This window comes from Camelus dromedarius, chromosome 21, assembly GCF_036321535.1.
Source record: "Camelus dromedarius isolate mCamDro1 chromosome 21, mCamDro1.pat, whole genome shotgun sequence".
Classification (NCBI taxonomy): Eukaryota; Metazoa; Chordata; class Mammalia; order Artiodactyla; family Camelidae; genus Camelus; species Camelus dromedarius.
In genome coordinates, this window is record NC_087456.1 from 5565669 (window position 1) to 5581443 (window position 15775).

Consider the following 15775-nt stretch of genomic DNA (forward strand, 5'->3'; position numbering starts at 1 on the left):
CTATGAACATTGGGGTGCAGGCATCTTTTTGGATTAAGGTTCCCTCTGGATGTATGCCTGCTATACTGTTCTTGATCCCTTTGGTCAGTTGTTTCTCTCACAAAAGGGAACTGAGAAGCCCAAATAAGCTGGAATCTGGGAAACTCCTGATAGCAGGGTCCAGACTTTCCTCCCAATGTTCCATATCCTTTCTCACAGCTGCTGTTGTTTCCTTCCTGATTCCCAGAGAGCTTCCGTTCCCAAAGGCCAACATATACATCCTACTTTAATCTCAACATCAGCTATCAAATGTTACGTAGAGGCTCAGATTCTTGCCCAGTCCCGCTTTCAGACCTGTAGTTGAAAGCCGCCCCTGTCACGTCAGGTGCCTCTGTTGCTACAGACTCTGGCCACGCTCGCACCCCAGGTCCCCTACCACTGGCACAGGTGTCTATTGCCATGCCCCTGCTTCCTGGGTCACAAATACGTATCCCGTTTGTGTCACTACTGCAGTTGCCTCGGGGGTGCTCCTGCAGCTGGGGAGACGGGGCAAAAAACAGCGTTTCCATGAGTAGTTTTTAGCCCCCAGTGCCAATGGGGACCTCCTGGTGTGTGAGAAGAATAAAGGGATAGAAAAAGGAGACTCAGAAGAGTATCTCCCCAGACAAGGGCAGTGCCGAGCTGTTTAGTTGGGCAGGCGGAGAAAAGAGCGTGGATATCCAGGTGCCCCAAGGAGCAGATGCTATAAAAAGCCAGCCTGTTCACAGAAGACCGCACTGAGGTGCCTGACAGCCTAGCATAGCTTTGTCACCTGTGGGAGGCCCCCCGCAGACTCATAATTAAGAATAAAGACATTTACCTGGTCCTTGAATTCTGCTGGTTGGAACCCAAGGAGAAGAACGATTGGGGAACCTGGTTCCTAGGATACTTTCTGTTGGACCGGTAGCATCTTTAGTATAGGTTGGCAGATCGCTTTCAACCACAGCCGTAGCTACTAAGGGCCTTATGGAACTTGGAGTTTATGACGTTTCTGACGCTAACATGGTCTGATTATTCCAGATTTATACAATTCTAAAGGCAGATGAGACTTAATTTTAATTCATTCTCCTTCTCTCTCTCTGTCTCTCAACAGGCTAAGAGGTTTAAACGACTTGCCTGAAGTCTTACCACAGGATAGGACTCAATGGAATAGTCCATATTTTCTGATTCATGGTCCATTAATGCTCTGCTGCCTCTTCTGTTAGAGCAGAAAAGAACCTCAGAAGCACGGATAATTTTTACATTTGTTTTCTATTCCGATGCCTGACAACCTGTCTAACTGTGACCCAACGCTACTGTTAATTTACTTTGGGCTTGCGTTCCTTGAGTAGGCGAGGCTAGTCAGAGTAAGAGTAGGCACTCTAGTGGCCAAGACTTGGTTAGACCTGAAGACCTGGAGATGCTCGGCCTCCAGCATCCAGCAAGGAGCCAAAATGGGAAGGAAAGTCAGGGAAACAAAGAAGGGTGAGGGAGATGTGATAGAGATCTGCTTTCATCTAATGGACTAAAGGTTTCAGCCTTCATGGCCATGTTAAACAGAAGCAAAGAGGCAGGGGTGAGTTCCTGAAGGAGTGGGCCGTGTTGCGTAGGGTTTCTTGGTAGGGAAAAGCATTTTGCACCAATGGAATCTTTTGACTTTACTTGCTTCTTTCCTCATTCCAATTTCTTCATCCCCCCCTTCTTATTGTCTCTTCTTTCCCCGTTCCATCCCCACCCCAGCCAATCTCTCCAGTCCCCAAAGAGCAGAGCAGTTTGTATAATACCCACGAGAAGATAGTCTTTTATCTTCTTCTTCTTCTTCTTCTTCTTCTTCTTCTTCTTCTTCTTCTTCTCCTTCTCCTTCTCTTCTCCTTCTCCTTCTCTCTCCTCCTCCTCCTCCTTCTTCTTCTTCTCCTCTTTTTTTTTTTGGAAGTACTGGGGATTGAACCTGGAACCTTGTGCATGCTAAGCGCACGCTCTACCACTGAGCTGTACCCCAGCCCCCAACCTTTTATCTTCTGATCAGTTTTCCATGCCATCTCCTTGCTTCGGTGAGCAAGAGAAATCCTTGTGAGTGAGAATTACCTGTGGCTTAAGGGTAAGAAAGCAGAGGTATTTCCCTTAGTCTCGGTTTCCCTCTGTGTGCAGGAAGAAGAAGGGTTCCTGGAGGAGAGATTCTTTGGTCTAAATAGAAGGTTGTATGAACTCTCCTTTCCCCAGAGAACTTGTCCCCCCTGCTCCTCAGCTGTGTAACCCTTCATAGGAGGAAGAATGATGTTTTCTGAGGAGCTAGGCCAACAGTTAGGGGGAAGGTCTGGGCCCAGACCAGAGAGGGCAGGAGAACAGGAGCCTTGACCAAATAATAAGTCATTCCCCATGGACTTCTTTCAGAAAGCTGAAGGCTATTTATGTTGAATGTGGACCTAAAAATACGTTGGTGGGAATTTCTGTTTCATGTTCCCTCTGTTACTCTGCTAACTTCTTTTCTCTGCAGAGTTGAGGGTGTGACCGTGGGATACAGAGGGTTTCTAATTTCTTTTCAACCATTAAACAAATATTTAATGTCCAGCAGGTGCTGGGGACACAGTGGTGAACATGACAGGGACAGTTCTTTCCATAGAGCATATAAAAGGATACATGAAAATCAAGGCACTCTCAGAAATATTGGCACAGTGCTATGGTGGGGGAATGGGTGTTACGGGGGCACATAGCATGGGGGCACATAGCACGGGGACCTAAGCTGAAGGGATTGCGGGGGAGGGGGGGCTTAGGAGTTGGAGATGGGACTCCTCGGTCACGTGACTGCCTAGGGACGCTCTGGCCTGGCCATGCTCTGTGGTAACTGCTACCACTTACTGAATGTTCGTGGCACAAGACGCAAGCATCTTTGCCTTGCATAATTACTGCTCAGCTACTAGGTTTGGGGAGCTGAGATTCCTTGGGGAGTAAATGGCCAGAGGGGAAAGAGTCTGTTTTAAGACAGGCCAAATTTTCACTTTGGTTCCTTAACTGCAGGGTTTAGGTTAATTTCCCTTGCCACCTTAAGATCTCAGGTCTTGCCGTGTTCCTGTTGCCACGCCTTGGAGGTCAGGTGGCAGGTCCTTTCTCCCTCCAGCTGGAGCATGCTGAGACTGGGCTTTTCTTCAGTGTGGCAGATAGAAATTTCTAGTAGCATTGTCAGTCTAGCAGAAAATTGCACACATAGCCCCAGCAAATGTTCACCTACAGCACTGCTGTATTACTATTAGTACTTCCAACGCAAATATTATTTACGGAGTAGGATCTATAGGAAACAGAAATGGATGAAGTAATATAAAAAGTTCCGGTACCTTTCCCGTGCTCCAACAGACGGATGCACGCCCCCTGTTTAGAGACCGCTGCTTTAGGGAGTGTTGTTGTTGGGAGTGGATGCCAAGCGAGTATGGGATGGAACAGGTGTACGAAGAAGAGGGGCATCTGGCTTCTGGGAGATTTTTCTCCCTAGCCTCAGGGCTTATAGAATGTCCCCTTTTAGGAGTCCGTCAGTATCAGCCTAGAAGCATCGCCGAGCTGCTTCGTTCCCCCTGCCCTCTGCCCCAGAGCCATCACCTGGAACTCTGCTGAAGAGGCCAAATCAATCATCCTAAAAACAATTCATGGGGGCCCGACTGCAGAGATCAGCAGTCTGTGGTCCACTCTGCCCATCACACTTGGGCAGACGTATCGGCACTGGTTTAAGCTACGAGAGAGACTCATGCTAAAAGACTATCTTGGAGGTGGGGGAAGGGGCGGAGGTGGGCAGACCAGCTCAAACAGCCAGAGAGCAGCTGCACTGTGATGTGAGCAGCTGGGGCAAGTTCAGTAGCTTCTTAAAAGAGATACTTAATCTTTCTTTTTCTTCTTCTGGAGACGGTATCCAGAGGCATTCAGAATGGTCCAGTGTTTGACAAACCATCGTAGGCTGTCCTACAATGCAGCCTCTAACAAAACTAGGCTGTCCCGAACCCCTGGTAACAGAATTGTTTACCTTTATACCAAGAAAGTTGGGAAGGCATCAAAATCTGCATGTGGCGTGTGCCCAGGCCAACGTCGAGGAGCCCGCATCGTGAGACCTAACGTTCTTACACGACGGTCTAAAACAAGGAAGCACGTCAGCCGGGCTTGTGGTGGCTCCACGTGTGCTCCACGCGTCTGTGACAGGATCAAGGATGCTTTCCTTATTGACGAGCAGAAAGTCATTGTGAAAGTGTTGAGATCACGAGCACAGAGTCAGAAAGCTAAATTTAAAAATGAAGCTTTTTTGAGTAATAAAAAAGTGAAAAAGAGGGGGAAAAAAGAAACATTTAGTCCTTGGCAGAGGGGTGGGAAAGGTTTCCACAAAACCTGGGGGAAGCAGAATCAGCCGTGATGGAAGAAGGCAGGAGAGCTGAAAGCACCCTCCCTCAGCCCCTCCTCCCCCTGCAGGGGATTCCACGTTGCACCCTGGGAGTTCCCCGTCTGGTTCTGGGTTAAATGCCTGGGGCTGAATTAGGCCAACAGTGCGTGACAGATGTGAGCCTTCTCATCCGCGGGCCAGCCCCGGGCTCTGCGAACTCTTCTCTGCCCAGCTCCTCCTGGCCCAGAGCTGGAGGCTTAGCTGGCATAACGTTACCAAGCCGGGGGAGAGGGAAACCTGGAGGCTGGGAGAGTGATTATAGCTCCTGAACCTGAGAAGCCTCCCTGCTTTGTCCCCTTCCACCAGGCCTAGAACCTTCCGGGCTCATTCCCTTGACAGCTCAGCAGAAACTCTTGCGAGTTTCGTTTTGTTTTGAACCGTCTTGTTGTTGCCTTACGTTGACCCATCAGCTAAGAGGTGGGAAGAAGGACAGCGTTCCCTCCTTGTCTGCGGCAGCGTTGCATCTCCCCTCGGAAGTGGGGTTTTCACTCCTTTTATTTAGCGCTGAGCTGTGAGCACTGGGGAGTGTGACACTGGAGGGCGGCGTGTGTGTGCATGCAGCCTGGGAGAAGGCCCAGCGGAGGGCCGAGGAGGGCACTCTGGGCAGCGTTCTCTTCCCTGTGCCAGAGTGAGAGTGTTCAAAAAAGGCATAGACAGAGGGCCAGATAAAGAGCGACATCCCCTGAGGAGGCTGCCCGCCTCGGGCAGGGCTCTGGGACGGAGAGAGTGAAGGAAGGGGCATGCTTCTCTGAGTCCGTCATCCTCTTGCTGTGACCTTAAGGAGACTGCTTTCTCGGGGCTGGAAGTCCAGTAGGTAAAGAACACATGTCCAAGCTGCGGCTGTGTTAAGCTTGAGAAGCTGAAGTTGGGAAACTGCTCTGCGCCTTCGGAGCAGTGGCGCTGGGTGAGGAGCAGGAGGTGGCTACAGCCTGTCAGTCCCCGTGCTGATTTGAAGCCACTCTTTGCCAGCCCCCTACTCCAGGGTCTTTAAGGTAGGACTTGAAAGGCATTTGGATGTCTGTTCTTCTCATACGCCAAATGGGATCGCCTCCAAATCAACCCAGAGAAACCTCTCGCGCGTACTCTCTGTGTGGGAGAAGGTTCTGCTGTCTCTTTGGCAAGGTGTCAAAACCCAGACAGCTGGGAAGTCCCTCGTGATGTCTGACCTAGCCCCACCCTTTCTGGGCCTGAGCTGGCTCTGATAAGAGGTACCTCTTCGGGAAGCTGGCCCCAGCCCTTCCCTGCTGGAGCCAGGCCACTGAGGGCTGGGCTGCAGCTCTCCTCCCAAGCCCCGGGCCCCTGCACAGGCTCACAGCACACGCAGATTTTCCACAGCTGCTTATTCCGTGTCCCGCCAGCCGGGGCAGAGGCCGCACGACTCCCCAGCGTGGGGTGGGGGCGATGACCTCACAGCCTGACATTCTTGTCGCCTCTCCCAGCTCATGTGTTCAGTCTGGCTCTGGGGGCCAGAAGTACTCCCAACTTAGGTGGGGCGTCTCTCTTGTGTCCTTGGGGACAAGATTTCCTCTCATTTTCTTGATGTATTTCTAGGGGAAACCCTTTTCCAGCATTCTCTCCCTGCCAAGTCATCCTTCCCTTCTTCAGGAAGCTGTGTGTTTGAGAAGCCACTGCAGAGATGAGAGACTAAAACCCTCTCCTGGGCTGGACAAGTATTTATGTGAAATCACAGCCTCTGAGATCGGGGCCTGGGAGCATCTTGGGGACAGGAAGAATTGGATTGGAAAAGCCCCAGATAGGGGACTGGCCAAGCTCCCGGTCCCACATGGCTTTCCCGAGCCATGCCACATGTCAGAGAGGATTCCCAAGTTCCCAAGGCTACTGTGCTCACAGCCCCAAACTGCCCCTCCCTGCCCTCGGGCGTGCTGGGAGCTTGGTGCCGCCACTTGCCTTCTTCAGGGAGCTTATTGCAAGAGCTTAGGGTGACTTAAGGTGGAGCAGAGGAGAGAAAATGGCAAAAAGGAAGTAAAGGTATGACTTCTAAGGCATCTAGGCAAGAGCAGCGCATGACTTTTCTGTCTTCCATAATGTGTCTTATTTCATTTGCTTGGATCCAAAAAAAGGCTAATCATGGAACTTTAATCGAGTACAAAAATCATAGGTTGGACTCAGACATGGGGTCACCATCCCTGAGGACAGGAAAGAGACAGGACTCATTCACCTTAATGGTAAATAGAGAGTGTGGACAGGACGGACGGGCCTAGAGGTGCAGGGGAAGGCAGCACGTGAGCCTGCCCTGAGCTGAATAAAGGAGGGCGCCCGACCATCCCTGCTTGCCTGGGACTGAGGGCTGGTTGATTACAAGGAGCGTCAGTGCTGAGACCTGGAGGGTCCTAAGCAAACCAGGACAAGTTAGTGACAATAGAGAGAAGCCCGAGCTGCGTGCGGCTGCCTCCACACGGCTGCCCCCTCTGTGTGTAGGCTGGCATCCAGCTGCTTCCTGGGGAGCGGTAGAAACTCTGCCACATACTCGAGCAGTTACATAACCTCTCCTGGCCTTAGTTTGCTTGTATGTAAAATGGGTTAATAGCGGCCACCACATTGGGCTTTGCAGTGTTCAAGTGAGAAGACGCGAATGTGCCCGGGGAGGCATCTGGCCCAGAGTAATCACTTAAATGTGAACAGCCTTATTTATTACTCATTCATGCAGCTCATTCAACAAATTTGTGTGCGTGCTATGTGTCAGGCGCTGCTCTAGACCTTAGGAACAAAGATAAACATCCTGCCCTTTCGGAGGGGGATGGACAAACGGAGGATAAATATATCACATAATCTACTGGGGAGAAGACCCGTAGAGGGAAACGATGGAGCAGGAGAAGGGGGCGCGAAAGTACCGGGGCAGAGACGTCAGCATTCAACATGATGGTCAGGGTCTTCACTGAGATGGTGGCATTGGTGCAAAGGCGTGAGGGAGGTGAGGGAATGAGCCCTACCTGGTGAAGAGGAACCCGAGAAAGGAAACAACTGGGCAGGGGTCAGGAAAGAGAAGTGTGTCTAATGCATTCGGAGGATGGCAGGAAGGCGAGCTTGGCGGGATCTCAGTGAACAAGGGAATGCAGCAGGAGGTAAGGGGTGGGGGCTGGAGACTTCAGGGCCATCATAAGGTCTTTAGTGCCCTGTTTCACTCCAAGTGGAAGCCACCAGAGACTCTAAGTGAATGAGTGTCATGAGTTGGGCTTGGAAGAGATCATTCTGGCTACTATGTTGAGAAGAGACTGAGGACAGGAAGGCAAGGGTGGAAGAAACTCACCCGTCAGACAGTGGCAGTAACCGGGAGAGAGATGACCTGGCTTGGACCAGGATGGGAGCCTTGGGAAAGGGGAAGTGAGTGGACTTTGGGTATGTTTTGCAGGTAAAGCTGATCTGACTAAATGTATCCAGTAAGTGGATGAGAGAGAGAGGAGTCCAGGCTGATTACAGGGTACTAATACGAGAGCAGAGGGGCAGGGCTACCCCAGCTTCTAGCTTTGGCCTTCGTTAGGCTGTTGGGATGTCCTTACAGCGATCTCTAATATCTGATGTCTTGGTTTGCCCTTACAGTCAGCCATTCGCCCTTGTCAAGGAGGGAACAGCATCTCTTTCCTTTACACTGTGAGTCCCACTTCTCTGAGAAGCATCCCAGGGAGATTCACAGATGATGAGAACTCCTGCTTCCCTCGAGCGACTCTGGCCTCCAGCCCCGCAGCTCCAAGTTGGCACAGACTTGCTCTCGGGTACCTGGAGGAGAGAGCCAGCAAGGCCCTGCCCTCTGGCAACTCTGCCTCTGCCTGCCTGGGGACCAAGTGCGCTGCCCAGAAGCACTCCTTTCCCAGGCCCTGATTTTTCTTTCCTGCTGAGAATGGACTTCGCAAAGTGTTGGAGGCAGGAAGCCTCTGGGAAGCAGCCCAGCTGCTTCTAGTGCCTTGGCCAAACCCGCTCCCCTGCAGGGCTCTGCTGTGCCACTCCGCTGGAGGCCGGGGGTTGGGGGTGCTTAGGGGAACCAGGAGGCCGGAGGCCCGGGACAAGACCATCAGGCACCACTTTTCAGAACAGCTCCCTGCTTCCCTCTCCTGGGCGCTAGCGAGAGAATGTGGTCTCCAGTCCCCGTGTCCACAGTCGTGGATGCCAGTTCACACCCCCGCTTTACCCCCAGGCAGGATCCCCGGGTGGACCTTGGGTACCTCTCCTGATGGTTTCCGCTTTGGGTGGAGAAGTGGGGGCCGTCTCAGACCCTGCAAACAAGACTCCCTTGGTACCTATCTTCCCGTTTTCAAAATCTTTTTCCATCTGAATGACTTCCTTAGTTCTAGCCCAAATCTCTCTCCTTGCCATTTAAGGTAACACTCTTGGGTCCTATTCAGTGGAGATGGAGAACAGATGTTTGCCCTCATCCCCGCCATCGGAGCAGCCCTTCACGTAGACTAAAGCGTGAGGACGTCCTCTGGCAGCAACATCTGCATTTTCCCCTTGCAGCTTCCAGTCACCCGCTTTTCTTGCACCTCCCTCTGTGTGAAGCCTCATGGAGTGTCCCCGTCCTGAGTCTAATGCTCCTCGGCTGCTGGTCTTTTTTCCAAGACAAAGTTTGCCTCCCCCTGCCGGTGGGAGCCCATCAGACCGTGCGGCCAGCAGCTCCCAGGGCCAAAGCCAAGGTTAATTTGCTGCTGTGTGTGAACAACTTGATAAGTGCTACCCGGCATTAATTGAACTTACAAGATTTCTCCCCTTCCCTTAAAGTGCAACCCCCTTGGGGCCCGTTAGAGGGGCCTGAATATAAGGAAGGCACTGGGCCTAATTCTGCCTAGCTCTGTTTCTCTCTGGGCCATGCCTAGGAGATGTGGGTGTCGTCATGCATGCGTGTTAGGGGCGCTGATAATCAAGGACTGCGTACTCTCTAATGTAGTGGCTTCGTCTTTCTTCTCTTATTCAAGCTGAATACTAGTACTTAATATTAGTGCTTCCTTAGTACTCAATCTAAGTAGTACTTCTTAGTGCCTAGTACATCTGTAAGTCCTGTCGACTGAAATAAACGCACAGCCTGAAAGTTGTGGGTTATGTTTTATTTGGCGGACATTTCTGAGGACTCAAACCCCTTCCAGCCCAGGATGACAGCCTCTCAGGTCGCTCTGAGGCACTGCTCAGATGAGGTATGGGAGGAGCTAGGATATACAGGAGCTTTACAACAAAGACCAGGTAGTTGGAACAATAAAAGATCACTTGTTATCTAAAGAAAACCAGGCATCTCAAGTTAAAGAATTTAGAGCTTTTCTATGTATGGGAGGAAGCAAACATTTGGGCTCATTGAATTCATTCCTTTGGCTGTCTAGGGCCAGTGTCCTGTCCTTTCTTAGTCTGAGCCCCCTCAGGGTGCACCACTGTGAGTGGCTGCAGAGGCCGGGCTGCAGGCCTGTCCTCACTAGGGGGTGGCGGCAGCCGCTGATGACTCACTGGCTTCAGCGTTCTTTGTTTACTGATGTGGTTTGCAGTATTTTTCGTTCACAGTACGTAGTACTTAGTAGACCAGTAGTACCTTTTAGAGATCTATGCGTTTCTGTGGGTGTGTGTGTCTGTGTGAGTGTGCCTGCGTGTGTGACAGCCTAGGATGGATATGTGTGCTTAAAGGAGGTGCCCAAAGTTGGAGTCTCTGCTCTGTTGATCTCCCAAAGCCATTGGAACTTGGAACCAGCACAGCTGGTTGGGCTCTGTCCCCTGGCCTCCTCGTGTGACCTTGAGCAGATAGCTTATTCTTTCTGGCTCTTGCGTATGAGCCAGTGGGTGGAAGCCAGCTCAGTTGTTAAATCATGACCAGCATTTACATGTTAATGTGAGAGCAGAGTTCTGTGTGAGTCCCAGGAAAGCAGGTCAGTGTTTGTGTTCTCCCGCTGGAGCCTGGAGCGGACTCAGTGAGGAGGGGATGAAGGTTTAGGTCGGGGTTAGCTGACCCTGGAGACCAAGAGGAGTGAGTGGCTCTTGTGACCACCTTGTCTTGGTTTGCCTGGCTTTAGGCTGAAAACTGCACATCCCCCGAGTCTGGGGCATACTGGTGTGGATGGTCACCCCAACTGGATCTCATACTTGGGCAGATCAGGAAGCAAGGGATCTTTTTGTTTTTATTTTATTTTATTTTTCAATTTTATTAGGTAGAATTATTACAGGTCGACTGCACATGCACATTATATTGCATGTAAATACACATACACAGCATACTGCACAGTTTTTTTAGTTTACATATATGTACTGATTATTATTTCTAAGAACAGATTAGAGCTTTAGCTTTTTAAACTTACATAGTTATCGAAGGAATAAAGTCAACTACAAGACAAGAATCAGCAGAATGCAGTGATCCAGTCATAAAGGACAGGCAGACGTGCTTCCCTAACTGGATCTCGTACTTGGGCAGATCAGGAAGCAAAGGATCTTTTTAAAGGGATCTTTTAACTGGCTGCTGCTGCTGCTTTTTTTTTTTAAGCACCTTTATTGTGGTCTGGTTCCTGTACAGTGAACCACACAGATTTCAGATGTGCACTTTGATGAATTTTGATGGATGTCCACACAGTGAAATCACCGCCACGATCAAGATAGCTGACATCTCCATCACTCCCCAAGAGGGGCGTATTTCAAATCCCCAATTTACCCCTTCCCACCCTCTTTACCGCCGGTGACCATAAGTTTGTTCTCTATGTCTATGAGTCTGTCTCTGCCTTGCAGACAAGTTCATTTGTGTCATCCTTTCAGATTCCACAATGTAAGCGGTATCATATAGTATTTTTCTTTCTCTTTCTGGCTTACTTCACCTAGAATGACAATATCCAGGTCCATCCATGTTGCAGCAAATGACACTGTTTTATGCCCTTTTATGGCTGAGTAGTATTCCATTGAATACATACACCACATCCTCCCTACCCAGTCAGCAGTCAGTGGACATTTGGGTTGTCTCCATGTCTTGGCCACTGTAAAGAGTTAACTGCCTTCTTCTCTCATTCATCTCTTCCCCTCTTGTCTCGCTCATTCATCTGACTCCCATCTCTTTTTCAGGTCTATCTGGGAACCCTACAGACCTAGAAAAACGTAAACAAGTGTTCGGGCAGAACTTTATCCCCCCCAAAAAGCCCAAGACCTTCTTACAACTAGTGTGGGAAGCCCTTCAAGACGTCACACTCATCATCCTGGAGATCGCGGCCATCATCTCCCTGGTCCTGTCCTTCTACCGCCCCCCTGGGGAAGAGAACGAGCGTGAGTGTCTTCAGCAGCCCCGCGTGACTGTGCCCTGGGTGCCTCCCACTACCACCAAAGAGCACTTGGTATTGGTGCTGACAGATTGTAGCTTAAAAGTTTCTCACCATTACCCAGAGTGGGTTCCCCAAAGGAAACCAACAAGTAGCTAGTAAGCTATTCTTCCAACCCGTCCTGATTCCAGGTCTTTCCCCTCTTCTCCATGAAATCCTTGTTCAGAATGTCATGACTCCTGTACCCTCATTCAACCCACAAAGCCCTGCATCTCAGAGTTCCCCGTATCCCCCCATTTATCTGGCTTTATGGGAAGTAGCCGTGGGAGCCTGACCGTGTTGGCGAGTCATAAGTTCTTTATATGTGACTTGCTTGTAATTTGCTTTGACACATTTCATGCTGTTTACTCGTCTGATTCTTTTGAGTGTACATAGTTCCACTGGCGATGAGACACTGCCCAGCCATGCTGTCCTCTGGTGCCCTCGGAGGACAGCTGTTCTACCCAGAAGTTCTCTGTTGCTCTCTTTCCCTGACTTCCTGTTCTGGGGGATTGCAGAAGCACTACCCCCATTTTAAATGTCATCAAAAACCCCTCAGTGACCCTTCCTTTCTCTCCCTTCCCTGGGCTAGAGTGTGGTCTAGCCGTAAGTAGCTCAGAAGACGAAGGGGAGGCGGAAGCTGGCTGGATTGAGGGGGCAGCCATCCTGTTCTCTGTGATCATCGTGGTGCTAGTGACTGCCTTCAATGATTGGAGCAAAGAGAAGCAGTTCCGCGGGCTGCAGAACCGCATCGAAAAGGAGCAGAAATTCTCCATTATCCGAAATGGTCACATCATCCAGCTCCCGGTGGCTGAGATCGTGGTGGGTGACATTGCCCAAATCAAATACGGTGAGAGCTCTGTGTTTCTTGTACCCGTGCCACCTTCCCTATTTGAGGACTAGGTCCTTTGGCATAAGGGGACTGGGAATTACTGAGGACCCAAAAAGATAAGACCCCCAAATTGTGTTAGCTTCTAGGTTAGAGTTTAAGGAGGTTGTGGGAAAGAAATTCAAAGAAGGTGTAACTGAAACTCTTCCCAAAGATTGTGAGGTTATAGGTTAAAAGTATATAACATTCAGGCCATGGGAAAGTGTTTGGGGATCAGAAAGTGTTGGAATTTATAATACCTGGAAAGGAGTCTTATCCTGGATTGTCAGAGCTGAAGTTGTCTTTCAGAGGCTCCCCAGATACTCCCTGCACCGTTGCCCTGTAGGGAGGGCCTGTGGGAGCAGCCCTGAGATGGGGGTTGGATGGTCCTCGCCCTCCACCAGGCTCCTACCTACCCTCTGTCCCTGTTGCCCCTTCTGCTCTGTGTACTAGGCGACCTGCTGCCTGCAGACGGGATCCTGATCCAGGGTAATGATCTCAAGATTGACGAGAGCTCTCTGACCGGGGAATCGGAGCATGTCAAGAAGTCCCTGGAAGGAGACCCCATGTTGCTCTCAGGTGTGGCCTCTGGTGACCCCAGTTCCCTTTCTACCTCCCGCTAGACAGACCACAAAGACCTTATCCAGACCTGGCTCTCCCTTCTCACCCTGCCCCATCTCCCGCCCCAAGGTTCAGCTGGGACAGTGGCATATCAGTGGAAATGCTGCCAATACCAGAATACTGGGGGGCCTAAAGAGGCTGTCTGTGAGCCAAGTGCTGGAGGGGCCGTGGAAGGGCTCTGCTGGCGGGGGTGGAGGGTGAGGCAGGCGGCCTGCCCCTAGAGCGGTCAGGCACAGTGCTCTCCTTACCCACCAGCTGACCTCTCCCTACTGTCTGCTGAGTGTATCGCTGCCTGTGGGAGAGGAAGGGGGGCTGTTTTTCCCCTAAGTTCGTGTTTCACACTGAAGCGTGACTAGGTACAAAACAACGCCTCTCCCATCTTCTTCCTCGCGTAGGGACCCATGTCATGGAGGGTTCTGGCCGGATGGTAGTGACTGCTGTGGGTGTCAATTCCCAGACTGGAATCATCTTTACCCTCTTGGGGGCCAGTGAGGGAGAAGAGGAGAAGAAGAAAAAAGGTAAAGGGCTTTCAGGATGAGCATCTCTTCCCTTCCAGCCCCAAGGACAAACTAGGAAAGGGAACGGGTCTGAATGAAGTACCTAGCCGGAAGAACCTGCTGGAAGATGAGTACAGACATCCAAACCCTGTGCCAAGATAAAGGTGTCGTCCCTGGCTCCCCCAGTGCCCTAACGAAAACCAGATCCTGGCTCTAGGCTCCCAAATCAGGTTGCATTTGAGCCTCAATTCCTGTGTCTGTTGCTGGATAGTAAAGGGATGAGGTAGAAAGCCTGCCCCAAATGAGCTGGTGAGGTGCTCTGGCCCCAAACACCCGCTGTGTAGTCTTCCAAACCCCTCCCTTTCTTCCTAAGACATGAGGGATTATATGAACCATCAAAGCTAAGGGAAAACTGTCCAGGAGAAGAAACTGGGTTCCTGCTGAAACTATGGGCTGTCAGCGGAAGAGAGACATGGCCAGGAGAGTGAAAACAGAGAGGGGATGTCTGCCCCAAAGGCAGTCCTGTCTTTGCCATTCACTTGTTCCTGAAAGAAGGAAAACAGAAGGAATAAAAACCCCTGAACCAAATCTACACCTTCCCCTGTGCTTTCCTTCTTCCCTTGGAGGAGAGAAGGCACCCTCCTGCTTGGCTGGAGGGCCCTCCTGGGCTGCTTAGTGGAGGGCAGTTGATGAAAAGGAGACAAAACTCATTCGCTCAGGAGCTAGACTCCTCGTTTCTGTAGCTGCCGGCCAGTGAGTAAGGACGAGGCTGGCCCAGTGCTGGCGAACCCATGTGGAGGCACCTTTCAGGGCCTTTGCCATCAGGCAGAAACTGTTCAAACCTCTCGCTTCCTAACCCCCCACCCCGTTTCTCCAAGTGATGTGATGACGTCAGGCCAGGAGCACCCTCCCAGCAGCCACCGTGCTCCAGGAGAAAGCAGCTCAGAAGCGGGTGTGCGCTCACCCGCGTACCCACACGGGTCTGGCCCGCATTCCGGAGATCCGTGAGATCCTGTAATGAGATGGGTGTGAACAGAGATGTGAGCTTCCTTCACATTCCCCTCCCTGCGACTCACCCCCTTTCCTGTTCCCCTTTTGGGCTCTGAGCGGGACCAGCAAATTGGATATCTGATCTCTTAAGAGTCACTTTGGGTCTCCACTTTTTTCTTGCTTGTTCAAACAGGTAAAAAACAAGGAGTCCCTGAAAATCGCAACAAAGGTAACCTCTCCGCTCCCTCATTTACCATCTCTACCTGCTCACACGCAAACCAGACCTTTCCAGGCCATCTGCCGTCTCCCCTTTCCTCTCCATAAATCTGTTGTCCGCTGCTGTGGCCCAGATGCCCTGTCCTGAGGAAGGTGCAGAGATTTGGGGGAGGTGGCAAGCTCCCAAACCCAATCTAAGACGGGGCAACAGCACCCTCTGCTGTTGGCGCAAGGAACCTCATGTCAAGGTTTCTCTCGGGGAGCACACGGGATTGATCCCTCTTTGCAGGGTGCCGAGCTCCTTGCCTCACTGCCCTAGGCCGGATTCAAACACCAACGGTCATCAGCTTCTGGGCCGGTCATCAGCTTCTGGGCCGGAAGACTTCAGGGCCCTTGTGGTGGAGGGAGTTGGGATGGGCGGTCCCTGCACCCTCCTCTTGCCAGCTTCCTCGTTGGTGTCCTCTTCTTGTCCGGATTCCTTCTCTGCCCGTCTTCCCAGGGATGGAGAGAGCTCCTTTCTCTGTGACTTTCTCTCCACAGTCTGTTTTCTTCCTCCTAATCGGGTGTGTGTTTCTTTTTTGGAGGCTGTGTTTTACATCCTGTCTCTGTCTTGTTTGTGAGTCTGACAGCAGAGACATTATCTCAGGAAGGGCATCGAGCTCTGCAGGGGTGACGCTGGAGGGGGGTTTGGAACTAGCAAGAACTGCTCTCTTGAGACAGCTCGTGGAGATTTTTTCCCTTTTGTAACCCACATCATAGTAGTCCTTAGAAATAAAGTCATCCGTCGGAGGACCAGGACTCCACAGAAATAGTTCTTTAATTTTAGATCCCTTTAACTCTTCTTTTTAAAGCAAAATGGATTTATATGTCTGTCTTTATCCCTGCTTTCTCTTATTCTAGGGGGTCCCTCACA

At 51.0% G+C, this 15775-nt stretch overlaps 2 protein-coding genes across 7 annotated transcripts in view; both read left to right on the top strand.

The window, feature by feature from the left end:
* Nucleotides 1-15775, top strand: part of ATP2B4 (ATPase plasma membrane Ca2+ transporting 4) — a 95189-nt gene that overhangs the window by 46071 nt on the left and 33343 nt on the right. For 4 of the 6 annotated variants that reach the window (XM_064477066.1, XM_064477065.1, XM_064477061.1 and 1 more), the window contains exons 3-7: nucleotides 11441-11638; nucleotides 12263-12520; nucleotides 12992-13117; nucleotides 13555-13677; nucleotides 14840-14875. In XM_064477066.1, coding sequence (XP_064333136.1) covers nucleotides 11441-11638; nucleotides 12263-12520; nucleotides 12992-13117; nucleotides 13555-13677; nucleotides 14840-14875 — 741 coding nt within the window. The remainder of the gene's footprint in view (nucleotides 1-11440; nucleotides 11639-12262; nucleotides 12521-12991; nucleotides 13118-13554; nucleotides 13678-14839; nucleotides 14876-15775) is intronic. The other 2 variants (XM_064477064.1, XM_064477063.1) reach the window with 1 other exon arrangement.
* LOC135318746 (large ribosomal subunit protein eL34-like) lies at nucleotides 3893-4636 on the top strand. Its single transcript, XM_064477002.1, has one exon. It carries the CDS (start codon nucleotides 3908-3910, stop codon nucleotides 4382-4384), a length of 477 nt encoding a protein of 158 aa, XP_064333072.1. The 5' UTR covers nucleotides 3893-3907; the 3' UTR covers nucleotides 4385-4636.

Excerpts from the sequence above, each read along its gene's own strand:
- LOC135318746 (XM_064477002.1), top strand. The coding sequence starts at position 3,908 with ATGGTCCAGTGTTTGACAAACCATCGTAGGCTGTCCTACAATGCAGCC.